The 15912-nt window shown below is 43.9% G+C and overlaps 1 protein-coding gene across 1 annotated transcript in view; it reads right to left on the bottom strand.

Moving 5' to 3' along the window:
- Positions 1-15912, bottom strand: part of PKD1L2 (polycystin 1 like 2) — a 63875-nt gene that overhangs the window by 26477 nt on the left and 21486 nt on the right. The window contains exons 10-20 of the mRNA XM_034788793.1: positions 13798-13915; positions 12869-13076; positions 11737-11857; positions 11154-11295; positions 9459-9659; positions 8744-8889; positions 7691-7885; positions 6371-6496; positions 3637-3819; positions 1581-1705; positions 557-683 (exon numbers count right to left, since the gene is read on the bottom strand). Coding sequence (XP_034644684.1) covers positions 557-683; positions 1581-1705; positions 3637-3819; positions 6371-6496; positions 7691-7885; positions 8744-8889; positions 9459-9659; positions 11154-11295; positions 11737-11857; positions 12869-13076; positions 13798-13915 — 1692 coding nt within the window. The remainder of the gene's footprint in view (positions 1-556; positions 684-1580; positions 1706-3636; positions 3820-6370; positions 6497-7690; positions 7886-8743; positions 8890-9458; positions 9660-11153; positions 11296-11736; positions 11858-12868; positions 13077-13797; positions 13916-15912) is intronic.

Below are 15912 nucleotides of genomic sequence, written 5' to 3'. Positions count from 1 at the left end.
GAGGGATGTGCTGGCCGCCGCTTCCTGCCGCCCCCATTGGCCCGGGACGGCGAACTGCGGCCAGTGGGGGCCGCGATCGGCCGAACCTGCCACGTCAGCAGGTAAATAAACTGGCCCGGCCCACTAGGGTGCTTACCCTGGCGAGCTGTGTGCCAAACGTTGCCGACCCCTGGTATAGACACTGTGATCAGTTGACTTCTTGTGACAGTGAATGCAACCAAATGGTGAATGGGGTTAGAGTTATCAATTGAGTCCATTGCTGTGGGCAGCTGAGAGAGCAGTGAATCAGGCAGGGGCTGTGATGGGAGGTGCCTTTCCAGTAAGCTCCCAGTTCCCTTCAACTACCTGCACCAAATCCCATGCAATTAGAAAAGGAAAAGGCTCCTCTGGCCTGATAAATTCCAAGTGAATTTGCTGACATAATTGGAAGGCCAAGAACCAGGACACCACATGTGCCAGTGTGATCAGTGTGAAAGGAGAAAAGGCTCCAAACTCATTAGAGCAAGAGAATTAATGAGTTTATCGAATACATCAAGTCAGAGTAACAGTCCCTTACCCTTATATCCACAGTTTCATCACTGTCTCCTGTGACACTGAGAGAGGAGGCAGAGGGGAGAGTAAAGCTGGCCGAGCTGGAATCGGAGATGTTAATGGATGTGCCATCCATGCTGTCTGTTTGTAACCTGTCCAGAATTGCGGTCAGACACAAGCAGAGAAAATCAGAACAGATGGAGACAAAGACAGAAGTATTAATAGCACAGTGCAGGGTTGCTAAGCATAGTTGATGTTACATCCAGAAAGGCTTCCTGGCTGAGTGAGCATAACTGGGCTGGAGAACCATTTCTAACTCCACTGGCAAATACTTCAGGACCTGTCTCTGCTTGCTGTAATGCTCTGCATGCCACTGGTAATGAATGATTAAAGGGCATGATTTTTAAAAAATGTGCATCTGCAATTGCGCACTTAATTTGGCTTGCAGTTATACTCGTATTGTGAACTGGGAGGTGCAAGTGCATCTAAATGTCCATTTACATGAACAAATACTTGATTTCTATGCACTATTGTTGCGTCTGCACAAATTAGATGAGCAATTGCATGTCAAGTGTGAACTGCATAGTTGAAAATCATGCTCTAAGTAAACAAATTTGGGGTTGATTTTATGACCTGAGAACTCACATTTTCTTCTGCCCAAACCTGTGACAATTTTTTACCTACAGCAGCATCAGCAAACATTGAAAAAGAAAGAAAAATTAGCCTTTCACAACAAGTGTTTTCCACGTACCTACAAATTTAAGAGGGTGATGCTTGACCTATGTAATCCCAGAGAATCGTTCTCTTGATACAGATCATATATGAGAATTTTCAGTCTAGTCTTACTGAAATTAGTTGGAGTTAAAACTGTTTTTACAATGGATCACCAGTTACAACATCACAGCACCTATGGATTTGTTACCACCTGTATAACATTTGGTTGGGTGACTCCATTTAATGAGAAAATGATAGATATTTTCCTTGAGAATGATTGGAGATTGTAAGGCACATAGAAGCACAGGCCATAACTGAAATGTGCTGACTGTTACCTGTTTATGTACATTGCGACAGAGGGAGCGATCAGTACCATTGGATCATCATCTGGCAGCTTCCCAATCAGGAGTGTGCTTTGCAGGTTTTCAACTGTGTCCAACAGCTGGTGTGAGACCAAACTCTGGAAAGGACAAGGGAGCCTCCTGATATGCACTTGTTATTTGAAAAGAGCAGGGAACACATTCTTTGCATTAATTTCCATTTGTAATTTATAACCATGCTTCCCTAGTTCTAATTTTCAGTGTTTCTTTTTAAGGCAGCAGACTGGGTGATAATCTTGGTAAACTCAGCTAAAGTTATTACAACTCTACCCCTATATAACGCGACCCGATAGAACACGCATTCGGATATAACGCAGTAAAGCAGTGCTCCGGGGGGGCGGGGCTGCACACTCCGGTGGATCAAAGCAAGTTCAATATAACACGGTTTCACCTATAACGCGGTAAAATTATTTGGCTCCCAAGGACAGCGTTATATCGAGGTAGAGGTGTAAAATCAATAAAATGACTCTAAGAAATAATTAACAAGCCTTAGTGTCTGCTGAGAAATTGGAAAAGTACTATTTGTGAATGAAATAATGAAGTATCAGATGCTCCTACACCAAAGTGATGGAATAGTGCAAAATGATAGATTAGATTAGATGATTTAAAGGTCAGTCTATTATGGAAACATGCAAAGGGGATCTTGGTGTAGTCCATATCCATAATTCTCATGAGAGCAATGCATACAGTGAAAAATTAAATGTTATAATAGTAATTATAATCTTATAATGCACTACTCTATCCAAAGATCTCAAACTTTATGGCTGTGATTCAGAAGTTACTTATGCCAAAGTATGTGAATAGTCCCTTTTGTACATTACTTCAAAGGGAATATTCTGTACTTAATGCACATGCTTATATACCTTGTTGAATGAATTGCTTACCCTTCACACCACCCTGGGCCTGGGGAGGATTATCATCCCAAATTTACAAATGAAAAAACTGCAGCAGAGAGAGTTTAAGTGAAATTGTCTGGTGATCACACAGTAGATGTGTGGGGGAGGGATAGCTCAGTGGTTTGAGCATTGGCCTGCTAAACCTAGGGTTGTAAGTTCAATCCTTGAGGGGGCCACTTGGGGATCTGGGGCAAAATCAGTACTTGGTCCTGCTAGTGAAGGCAGGGGACTGGACTTGATGACCTTTCAAGGTCCCTTCCAGTTCTAGGAGATGGGATATCTCTATTAATTATTATTGTCAGAGCTGGGATTAGAATGTAGATCTTTTGACTGCTAAACCTGTGCTCCAACTCTGCCCCCTTAAGTTGGTCATCAGATCACTTTGTCTGTCTCCCTTCTGTCAAAATTAGTATCTTCAGCCTCCCATTAATATATTCATGTTCTATACTGAATACCCTGTGCTGTCCCAGTTATAAGGTATCCATAGCCTCACCTCTCGAATTAGATTAATATCACACCCTACTCACAGTGATGGAATTAAAATGCTTACAAAGGCATTTGTAATAATTCACATAGACGTATGAAAAACCCATACCACATAAATCTGAATAGAAAATCAGGTGGAAGCTTTTCAGAAGGTTCAAGTAAGGTAACTGATTTCAGTTTAGTTCCTTGATGAAGTCAGTGGAGCTAAAGCCTGAGAGGTGATGAGCACACGTAACTTCCTCAGGATATGGTTCAGTAGGGAGGGATAGAATCAGAAATGGAAAAATCCTATTACAGTAGATGAGCTAATTGATCCACTAGGGGAAGTATTACTCCTTACAGTATATTCTGTAATATACTACTCTGGCCAGTCTGTTTTCACATATCTCAAGTAATGTTTTAAGAGGCTGCTTTCACTTCCCTTAGGAGACTATTTTATAATCTAACAAAATCTCACCATTCTATTTACCTTGATGTCCAGCCTAACCCCTTTGCACCCAGTAGCTCCCCAGTGCGCTCTAAGCAACGCCACTTTCAAACATGTCCAAGTCAAAAGGGCTTTTTTTATCTTCCATGCCAGGCAGACACACATGCACTGTACATTAGAAACTGAACCACATGAAAACAACCTGTCCAGCCTCTGACGATGAAGCATCCTCCGTCCCATTTTGTATGGAAGCTGTGAGCACATTGCTCACTGCGTTGAACAGGTAGCCAGCTGCGTCCTTTCGCTTCTGATAATCCTCACTGTCCTCTGTGCTTACAGTGAGTAAGAACTCACTGACATCTTTGAGAGAGTTACTGGCTTCCACCTGAACAGGCAATAAGGGGAAAGAGTTATGTGTGTGTGTATTAAAAATAATAGGCATTAAAATGAGCCACTCTTCTTGCTATATAACATGTATAGTCCAGTGGGGCTATTTGCAGAGAAAGGTATTTTTACTGTTATGTTATTTGTATTACCATCATGCCTAAGCCCTGGTCATGGACGAGGACCCCACTGTGCTAGGTGCTGTACAAACAGAGAACAAACAGGTGTTCCCTGCCCCACACAGTTTACACCCTAAGTAACTGCTCAGTGTGAGAGAGAATATCACAACCTGGCCCTTAAGGCCCAATCCTAAAAGATGCTGAGCAACACCTGGAAGTGCTCAACTTCTGTTGGGCACAATGGCAGTATAGGGTGCTCAGCACCCTTCAGGATCAGGACCTGATGCTATGAGCTGGCAGAACAATCCAGACAACTGTAACAGTTTGACATGTTTTATATGCAGTTGCCTAACTTGGGGCCATCGGCACAACCTTGCTCCCATTGGTAACAAGACTCCCATTGACTTCAACAGTATAAGACTGAGCCCCTGGCTAGTTACAAGTGCTCAGATCTGAGGGTGGCAGGAGCCAGAAAGACAGATGGACTATTCCATGGTGTATTGCAGGGGTCGGCGAGTGGGGGCCGCGATCGGCCGAACCTGCCGCGTGCCAAACGTTGCCGACCCCGGTGTATTGTATGTGTGATGGGGTGTACCTGGCCTTTCGGGGCCCCCTGCTGGAGGCCCTGCAGTCCTACCTCACTCTGCTCCAGGAAGGAGCAACGAAAGTGTTTCCTTTAGGCTTGCCTAGAGAGGCTGAATAGAAGAAGCCAATCAGAGCCCACCAGCCTCAGATAAAAGGAGCTGCAGGGACTAAGCAGGTTAGTTCCTGTCTAGGACTGGAGAAGCAAGGAAGGGTGCCCCTTCCTGGTCACAGAAGCACAAGATGGGTTCTGGTGGTACTTATATTCAGTGAGGAGGAAGAGGAGTTGAGAAATTCAGGCCTGAGGTCAGGGTGAAGAGAAAGGGGCTACAGGGGAAAAGGCCCAGGGAATAGCAGCAGCAAACTGAGGGAAGCTGTACAGGGCTGCTCTGAGTAAGACCCCCTGGGCTAGCACCCATAATAATGGGCAGGCCCAGGTCCCCTCCACTGGCCCTCTAGCAAAGTGGCTTAAGACCCAAGAAGGGGACAGGCTCTGTTGGGAAGCCCAAGTGCAAGACAGGATTTAAAGGGGCCCTGAGACAGGGCTGAAGACACTGGTGAGGGCAGACAGTGTGCTGAACTCTTTGCTACCATTAGGAGTCCATTCACTGTTGGACTGTGTGACTTGGCTGGAGGGCTGAGCCACTGAAGACTCACCTAGTGAGGTGAACAACCTACAGAGGTGCCCAGAGTGGGGGAGAAAAAGGATTGCAGCATCCCACGAGAGATGAGTGTCCCTGTCATGGTACCCAAGAAATGGTACTATATTGTTAAATGTATGTAGTTAATGTATTTCAATTTTTTTCTCCATGAAACCTATCAGTTTATCAACAAATATTGCCTCTCTCCATGCCCTGTGCTCCATACTGCAGATAGAAGGGTGCTGTGCATTCCCATTTATGCCTAAGTATAGACACTGATTATTTTGTGATCATGAAACCAAGGTAATAATTACACTGCCAGGAGCCAGGCCCAGCGTGGTCAAGGGGCTGTGCAAATTTTACTACACAGTGCAGCCACTGCCTATCCCTCAGATCTATGACCCCTGCAGCTTCAATCTTAAGCTTCTGCTCATGAATCTGACTGAGCTACATTTTTATCTTGACTATGGTTACTAGCCATTGCTGAAATACTCCAGCCTCATTTCCTGGCTGCATTTGAAACATTTGAAACAGCCTCAGAAATCAGGAGAAACTGTTTTTTTATTGCTAGTGTACTGGGAAAACAACAGCCTGCAGAAGAATTATTCTCTCCCTTCCCCATTGACTCGCTTCCCGAACAGCACAGCACAAGAAACACTGGGATGAACATTGAAACAAACAGCACCATCTACTGATTATATCATGTTGTTCAAGTAACATTCAGGGACTCCTAGCATTTATGGTACAGCTGAACAGCTATGCCCAGGTACTGCTGCTGTGAAACTCCTCTTGTGGAAAGCTGCTTGTAACATTTAGTTCAGTGGGAGCATGACAATAAGGCAAATGCCAGGAAGTTACAAGCATGAAGTCAAACGGATTTTGGAATAACTCACCTTTGCACTTATATAGCAATACCTTTCCTCCTAGGATCTCAAAGTGCTTATAGGCATGAATGAATTACCCCACCTGTGAAACAGCTAAGTATTATTATACCTATTTTATAGCTTGGTCACTGAGTTAGTGGCAGAGCCAGGAATAGAACCCAGGAGCCCTGATTCCCCGTCTCCCACTCTAGACAATACTGTCTTCTGACATGATCCCTGCTCTCTGAAACATTAAATAAAGAACAGGCTACTGCAAGTAGTGATGCTCTCCCAAGGCCAGGGGTTGTGGTTCTGTGGGTGGAGATGTGGATCAAAGCTCTGCTTACCTGTGCTGAGGAAGAGAGCTCTTCACTCCTGTAAGTGGTTTCTTTCAGTACTTCTGACATCTTAAGAGCAGTCTGTATTGATGTTACATTAACAGCAGCCAGAGTTGTCAGCATCAGCTCTCTCAGCTTGGGATGAAAGGAGATAATTAGAGACAGGAACAAAGATGTTAATTGAGACTATAAATGTAAATACTGCTGCATATTGACAGTCTAGTTTGCTATAGATCTAATGGCAGAAACAAACTCCCCAGGATGGATAATTCAAGCTAGCATTAGCTCTACTTGCAAATTGCCACTTCCCATAGCTATTGACTGTATAATCACAGGGATATTTTGTCACTCTGAGACACAGGGGATTTACACATATAACATCCATTAACAGTAATGAAAGCTACTTGTGTGAATTGCTACCCGTTGGGATGAATGTATAGGTCTTAGTGTATAAACACCACCTCCACTGAAAGCAGAATTGCAGACGATTGGCTCAGAAGAACAACAGATCATAGCTGATGAATTCAGCATATGTTGTATTTCTCTAGCCTCTTTCCCTCTGAGGAGCTCAAGGCAGGGGGAAACATTTAATTGAGCCTCATCCCACACCTAAACTGAGCCTCATCCCATTGATGTGAGGTGTGTAACACACACAGGCAAACAGGTCCAGTCCACAAATAGTGGCCAAGCTGGGAATAGGATGCAGGAGTCCTGACCCCCAGTTCCCTGCTCCAGCCATACTCTCAACCTTGAGAGATCCCCACTAAATTCAACGTGAATGATGTTTTTAGCATGCAGTTTTACTTCGGCTTTTCAGAATCAAGACAGATGTTGGGGCTGTATTACCTCAGTCCAGGGGGAGAGGGTTTGGAGAATCACAGAGTTTGGATTGCTCTTATTTCTAAGGGGTCTGGGGTAGGGAAGAGATTTCACCCCTTTTGAGCATCCCCCACTGGCTGCTGGTGGGCCAATGCTCTAGCTTTAGTAGGGACTGGATTCCCGCAGTCAGTCTCTGGGTAAGTGCAATGCCATGAGCAGCACTCAAGGTGGTGGTGCTGGGATAGCCAAGAGGGAGAATGTTGATATGGAAGGGGTGAAAAGTCAATGACTCAGAAGGGCCAGTGATGAGAAACAAACAGCTGCTTCTTTTTAGCTGAAACCTATGGCAAATGCTGGCCCAAATCCTGAGAGATACTGAGAACCTACAACTCCCATTGACTTTGGAAGGAGGTTTGTAAGCCCTTGGGGCTACTCAAGAAATCGTCCATGATCTTTACAGAAAATGGAAAATGCATCATTATAGTGTAAGAAAATAAACCACCCTCTGACCTCCCTTCGGGTGTCGGTCTGCAGAGATGTATTAAAGGTTTCTCCCTGGCTCTCCTGATTAAGGACTGAAGACATTGACTTATACAGCTGGAACAGGGACATGCTGTTGTTTCCTTCTTTTAGGATGGCATTTGCTTTCTCAGCTAGAGTGGCCTGCAGGGTCTGGTTCCCAGTGTTCATATCTTCACGTCGAACCTGATGATGCAATTAGACATGCCCACAGCATTGTTACTGCTGCCTGCTGGTATTATTACCCTTTCACAACCTCCATTATCATCCTAGCGGTGTTCATAATGAGAGCTGATCAAGAAACTGAGTTTGTTCCCCCTATTTTCAGGGATTTTTTTTTCCAATGAAATTTTCCAACCGTCTTTAGAACCACCCAGGAAAAAGAAAACAACATTTGCAGAAGCATTTGTTTAAAAAACATATTCTGTTTTCATCTGAAAAAATGTTTTGATCAAAAGTTTCCAACTCTTAACTTACAAAACAGTTACAGTCTCTTCTAGAGATGCATCTGGTTTGGTCCACCTGACTGACTAAAGAAAGATACTGATAGGTAGTAGTATCCTTCATGTTAGAGAAGAGAGAGAGGGCCCAATTCACCTCTGCAGTACTTCAGTCTTACTTCAGTATGATGCCATTGAAATCAGCAGAGTGATGAGTAACTCCATTGAGTAACACTGATGAAGCAGTGGTGCACATTCTTTAAATAAGTATAAAGATTTATAATTGGGCCCCCTGGAGACAGGTTCTGGTATTTCTCTGGTTTTTTTAACTCCCAGACTAAACTATACATAGCCTGTGCTGTTCACTGTCTCTCTAAATTCTGGCCTGAACAAACTGTGATGGAAGAAACTGCTGGCTGCACATGGGATTCTACAAGGAAGCCGGTCTAGTCCTCCTTGGTCAGAAGGATGGAGGATGGTGGCTGTGGATCACAAGAGAGTAATGGGTATAAAATGAGGCTTTGGAAGGTGGCCAATCCCCCAGAATCACAGGTTTAGCTATTGGCAGTGAGAGGCCTATAAGGAAAATGATTTTTCCGTGTACCTTGACAGTAGCATCAGTCTGAACCATGTCACCAAAGTTATTGCTGACAGTAATTGTAACGTGTAAAACAAAGTTATTTTCCTCTTCTCCCAGGGGAAGATAAACCGATAGGAGTTCAGGATGTGGGCCACAGTTCAGGAGGGAGCCTGAAAGAGGAAAGACAGTGTTACCCATCATATACTTCACACCCTACTGAATAGCTCAGCATCCTCCAAAGAGGCACTCAGCGCCGTGCAGGATTGGGCCTGTAGTTATCACCAGGGAATCATGTCTCTTTGCTTTGATTTGCAAAATTAAAATAACTCCTCTGTGGAAAAATTAATAATGACCCTTAAATTCAGATTCCTTGCCTAAGGTGATTCCACAATCCTTAAAGGGATCCTTTAAAAATCTCCTGCAGTTTCCAAAGGGAAACTATCATAAAGGTCATGGCCCTCGTATACATATGCCCTGTTCGTACCTGGTTTTTCTTTCCGCTGTCATACGGCCAGGTTGAGCAAGGGCTGCATCTTACTTCACAAGTTTAAAGTGAACAACCCAATGTGCAGAACAAGGGGCTACTCTGTCCGAGTTGAGGGTATGAGAATCCGGCCAGTTATTATCGACCAGCAGCAGCAGTGGGTTACGCCCCTGTGCTCTTGTTAGTGATGGAAGTACAAGGCTGGGTGCACACACAGGGAATCTGCCATTCAAACAAACCAGCCCCAGAACATACCTGATTTCAGGTAGAAGCAGTACGTGAGCAGACTGCTGTGTGCAGGGGGGCAGGAGTCCTCCGAGCAGGCAGTACTGCAGGAGATCGTGAAGCTGGTGAGCACCGATCCCTCCTTGGGGGATATAGCACAGACTGGGACCACTGGTGAGGGCACCATGCTGACAACGTAAGTTTCGTCGCCATATTCATTCTGAGTCATGGCTGGAAAGTTCAGAGGGAAAACATCAGTGATCATCATCTGATGACTTTCAGCACCACTGAGCATCATACGCTAATAATGATGCAGTTTGTTCAGGCTCTGGGAGTGGCAATGTTGTCTAACCAGAGCTGAGATATCTTCATAGGCTAATCTATAGCATAGACAGCACTGTACAAACATGGTTTTATTTCCCTTGTAAAAGGAAGCTGGATTATAAAATTGAATATTCATCATAGAACCATGTCCAGATGTGTCTAAATCAGATGATTAATATCATCTTGGATTAGGGTTGTTGAATCAGGGCTTGTCTTTTCAAACACTTAGTTTGTGGCAAGCTAGAGTGTAACTATACTCCGCACTAGCCTGCCAGGCGCTAAGTGTCTGTAAGGACCCTGCAGCTGGGCACTACTCTGCTTTGAAACGGGAGTAGGCTAAAGTGCACTAGGGTACTTTTAGCACATGGCAGCAGGGTCCACATAGACCCCTGGTGCACAGCATGCCATTGTGGGGTAGATTCCCCCCCCCCTTCAACTTGCCACAAACTAAGTGTTCATATAGACAAGCCCTCACTCACCTCAAATTACTGCTTGTGTGGGGTGTACAGGTGACAAAAGGGTTAAAGTGGCCTGAGAGGCCAATTAACCTACCAGGCTACACCTGAAGGCACCCCCTAGCTTGAAGTGGTTTCCATCATAAACAGAGATTACAGTTTGGTTCAATGGTTCTCAGCACCCCCACTGTACAAATTGTTCCAGCATTCCTGCCTGAAGGGGGATCTGGCCTAATTGGTGGTCAAACACAGCTAGGGTTGGGCTGGGTCTTCATAAAGGAAGAAGCAAAGGTCTGCCAGAGGAGAGGCCAGGGAGGAATGGTAGCTGAGAGCTTTCTCTTGAGGGCTGAGAGAAGTGGCTGAGCTCTGAGCTGGAAGCCTGACTGGAGATAGGGGCTGATCAGGGACTGCAGCCTGCCTGAAACCAGGGGTGGAGGGAGAGTGTGACCACCTTTGGCGGTGAGAGTGAAATCCAGGACCTGGGGCTGGTGTTAGGATGGTTTGAAATGAAGGCGGCGACCAGCTGAGCCCAGATGGGCTGAAGATTCAGTTGTTTTGTTACATTCTGGTGGATATTAAATGAAGTACTCTGAGACCCTGAGAAGGGTTGGACTCTGTTACCTGGTTTGGCAGGTCACACCAATGGCTGAAATCAGCCATAGAAGGCACAGGACAAACTGAGGCACAGCTATTGCAATACTACATATAGCCACCAGGGATGTGTTTCAGTTGCAGCTTTGCCACACTTCTACTCTGTGCTTTTGTGTGTACCATACTATACATCATATTCTGGCAAAATTAAGAAAAGAGTCACTGTAAACATAATGGCATTCAGTGCATCAAATTATTTAACAGCATATTTGTCCTTTAAAATGTTTCTTCTCCTACTATGTACGATGTCTCCATTGTATCTCGGTGGAGTTTTTGAAACTCTGGCTTTCCCCACCTGTTACTTTAATCCGAAATGCTTCTCCGTGTGCCTGCAGAAAGGAGCTGTTCAATACCAATGTAGATCTGTTGCTCTGAAGCAAAGTCAAGGAGCTCTGTCGGAAACCCTTCAGACTGCAGACTGAAGAGAGGGAGGAAGGCTGGAAAACCCAACAGGAAAATTAACAAAGCAGAAGAGGCTGTTTACTGTGATTTCCATCCAGAGAGTTCTGTGTGCTACATTGTCTATAGACCCAGTCCTGAAGCCTTTATTAAAAAAACATACCTGTTGACATCAGCAGGAGTTTTTCTTGCTATGATACATGGGAGTACGGTACACTAATAGTGACAAAGAATGAATGATATTGGTGAAACATTCGTCCACCTGAATATACGTGACAAGATTTGAAATGTGTGTGAAAAGTGCATGTGCAACTGTGTGCCTGCTTTTACACATGCAATTATCATGATTATCTCCACTGGCAGCAAATGCCTTAAAGGTACCTCGGAGACACCCCCACCCCTACCTCAAAGGGCTTCCTTTCAATCGGGGTGTTTATTTTTTGTGGGTGCAGCATTCCTGACCAACCCACTCATCTCACCTTTGACTGGAATGTGTTATCTAAATACCAGTTATATTGTACGGAGTGGGAGCCTTCCTGCATGGTGGCTCTTAAAGCAACTTCTGCAGAGACATTCACTAGCTTGCAGTTTTTCTCACACCTAGAAGGAAGGCAAGACAATAATTATGCACCAACAGATGACAGTACTCCCAGCTAAAAGCCCACCTTATTTTTTCCATCTTTTGGTTGGAATCTGCTGAACTCATGGGTTATGAGGCAGGTGGTACATAGAAGTCACAAACAGCAACATTTTCAAAAACTCCCAAGTGACTTTGGAGCCTATGTCCTATTTTCAAAAGGAGCAGAGGTACTGAGGACGTGTCTACAATGCACATGCTACAGTGGCACAGCTATAGTGTAGACACTTGCTACAGTGACAGAAGGGAGTTTTCTGTTGTTGTACTAAATCCACCCCCTTGAAAGGTGGTTGCTAGGTCAATGGAAGAATTCTTAAATTCACACCTCTAACCAATGTAGCTCAGTCGACCTAAGTTTTAGGTGTCGACCAGGCCTTAGAAGACTAAGTTTACACTACAAAATTTTGCAAGTCTACACTAAAATTACATCAGTCTAAGTTACAACGATGCACAGCCCCTGCAATAATTGAATTGGTTTTACATGTCCACACTACGCTCCTGGTGTCAGCGGTGCATGGCCTCACCAGGAGCGCTGGAAACCAATTTAACTGCCAGTGTGGGGCATTGTGGGATGGTTTTTGAAAGGCAGCCTATGTAAGCAATGCAGTGTCTACAGTGTCACTGTGTCGACCTGAATACATCGACCTCAGTGTTTCGCCTCTTGCAGAGGTGGAGTTATTAAGTTGGTGTAGTGGGCGAGTTACATCAGTGGGAGCTGCATTTTCATGTAGATCCTAACAGGTCGACATAAGGCAGCTTACATCGACCTAAGTCTGTAGCGTAGACCAGGCCTAAGTCTCATGAAACTTAGGCTCCTAAGGGCCATATTTTCAAAGGTATTTAGATGCCTAAAGATGCAGATAGGCCCCTGGATGTTTTTGAAATTCAGCTCATTACTCTCATTGATTTCAGTGGTTGCAGGAGGAAATGTAGCAATAAGAATGGGGAATAAGTACTACGGTTCCAAGGCAGACCTGATTTCTGGGCGCAGTTCTTGTCTGGCAGTCACGTACAGACATTGCTCATCCTGCTTCTCTTCTTTTCCATGGCTTCTGACTATCACTTGCAGGGTCACCGCTGAGTTTGGCGGGGGCAGGCAGGCAGGCGGGATCTGTGCCATCCTCTGGTCAGTGGGGATTACTTGATGCTGCACACATTCCTGCCACCCAGGCCAGCAAGCCCCTGCACAAACATTTCCTTTTTAATGTTGGTAATAATATCTGGCTCGTCTGTAGCGATTTTCAGACGTAGATCTCAAAATGCCTCACAAAGGAGGCAAGCTCCTTTATCCCTATTTCACAGAGGGGGAAACTGAGGCACAGAGAAGTGACTTAACCAGAGTGGCCCATCTGCCCAGTGGCAGAGGAAAGAACCCAGATCTCTGGAGTCCCGGTCCAATTTTAAACCTTGAATGCTTTTTCATTGCTGCAGAAAAACAGAAGCCTCCCCCAGCTTCAGATACAGCAAGCCTGCTTCTCCTCAGTGTAAAAAGGGGATATGATACTCTGGCAGCACCGTCGCCCTCTGCAGTCAGGCGTTGGAACTCTGCTGGGAGCTGCCAGTTAATTACTGCTGGCTCATAAGACTCTGAATATGGGTCAGGTGGAAGTAGATCCGTGGCAGAGGGGGCTCAGGGTTGGGGATACACATCTTGAGAGATGGAGCTCGAGGAGCAGCCATCCCTAGGGAGAAGATTAGACTGGGGTCCATGTAGTAGTATTGTGGAATGAGCATGAAGCGTGATATTTTGACTGTACAACAAGCATGTAGCTTTTGTTTAAAGCCAGGTGGGGTCTATACCCTCTTACAGTCAGACTGGCACAGCACATCCAGTATGATGGTGAGTTTACCATTAGGCAGCTAGCTAATGGTAGGAAAAAGTCAAAACTTGCACTGCACTTACCACATCCCCAGGTGAAGGTAGAATTATTATTGTCATCTGGCCAGTCAAGGGTAACTGTTGTGAACGGATCCACATGGCGACTAGGTTTAATGTATATTTTATTTTTCCTTTTGTCATCCTAAACAAGAAGTGAAAGTACCAATTAGAGCAGCAATGTGCGTGAACAGATGTCTAACCTTTCATTATTTTATAATGAATAAGAAAAAGGGATTTGAAGTATGCTATTAGCAGAGAGAGCCAGGGCTAAAAAAATTAGGCCCCCAATCAGCTTAAATAATGGTTTGTCCATGGTCATACAGAAAGTCTATAGGAGAGCTGAGACTAGAACCCAGATGTCACAACTCCTAGTCTTGTGCTTGTAACCACCAGACAATTCTTCCTCTTACAATAGGTCACACATGAATAATGATGTGGTTTTTCTGTTTCTCAGCGTTCTGACACATAATGGCTCTAGCCATAAAGATGAGTAATGTCTCCTGTTCTTCTGACATAGTTTCTGTTTTGAGTGAAGTCTGTTTTTAAGGGATACTGTTGTCTTGAAAATCATTTCCGTGTGAAATTCTGTACTTGCTATAGTTACAAGTAACCCTTAAGATTATTACACTGCAAAGAAAACAAAACCATTATTTTTAATTAGTTTTTACAGTTCGTTTAATGTTGTGGATTTGACTGCACTTAGGGTATCGTGAATTTCATCCTTTACTCTCAATAGACTGTTAGCTTCTCCTTTGCTGAAAAGACCCTTATAAATACCAATGGGAGCAGAAAAACCTTTAGAAACAATGTAAAAAGGCATTAAAAATAAATTTGGGACATTCTATTTAATGAATACCTTCTCAGAAACTGGATTAAAAAAAATTAGTTGACTTTTTAAAAAACTGTAAGAGGATTTCAGTCCAAGTAGGATCGGTCATTGGGAGAAATAAGTTTTCTAGTCTGTTTATTTTTATTGGCTGGCTTTTACTAAGAGCTTTAGAACAGATCTAAAGAATGTATTTGCCTCAAAGATATAAAGTGTGGATTCTATGTTAATCTAACATTCTAGGTAGCAATGCCTCAGATGTAGAGGGCCCAGTCATGTGATGTGCTAAGCATCTCAACTGAAACTATAGTAAAGAATAAAAGAACAAAATTGTCAGAAACATAGATGAACATAATTTTGTTGGGGAATAGTCAACTTGGTTTTTGTAAAGGGAAATCATGCCTCACCAATCTACTAGAATTCTTTGAGAGGGTCAACAAGCATGTGAACAAGGGATATCCAGTGGATATAGTGTATTTAGATTTTCAGAAAGCCTTTGACAAGGTCCCTCACCAAAGACTCTTAAGCAAACTAAGCAGTCCTGGGATAAGAGGGAAGGTTCTCTCATGGATTGGTAACTGGTTAAAAGATAGGATACAAAGGGTAGGAATAAATGGTCAGTTTTCAGAATGGAGAGAGGTAAATAGTGGTGTCCCTCAGGGGTCTGTACTGGGCCCAGTCCTATTTAACATATTCATAAATGATGTGGGAAAAGGTGTAAACAGTGAGGTGACAAAATTTGCAGATGATACAAAACTATTCAAGATAGTTAAGTCCCAGGCAAACTGCGAAGAGCTACAAAAGGATCTCTCAAAACTGGGTGACTGAGCAACAAAATGGTAGATGAAATTCAATGTTGATAAATGCAAAGTAATGCACCTTAGAAAACATAATCCCAACTATACATATAGGGGTATAACTTAGCTGTTACGACTCTAGAAAGAGATCTTGGAGTCATTGTGGATAGTTCTCTGAAAACATCCACTCACTGTGCAGCAGCAGTCAAAAAAACAAACAGAATGTTGGAAATCATTAAGAAAGGCATAGATAATAAGAAAATATCATATTGCCTCTATATAAATCCATGGTACGCCCACATCTTGAATACTGCGTGGACATGTGGTCGTCACATCTCAAAAAAGATATATTGGAATTGGAAAAGGTTCAGAAAAAGGCAACAAAAATGATTAGGGGTATGGAATGGCTGCCATATGAGGAGAGATTAATAAGACTGGGATATGATAGAGGTCTATAAAATCATGACTGGTGTGGCGAAAGTAAATAAGGAAGTGTTATTTACTCCTTCTCATAAC

The sequence above is a fragment of the Trachemys scripta genome, chromosome 13 (assembly GCF_013100865.1).
Source record: "Trachemys scripta elegans isolate TJP31775 chromosome 13, CAS_Tse_1.0, whole genome shotgun sequence".
Lineage (NCBI taxonomy): Eukaryota > Metazoa > Chordata > Testudines > Emydidae > Trachemys > Trachemys scripta.
Note: the sequence above shows the minus strand (reverse complement) of the source record. Positions and strands in the feature narration are given on the sequence as shown.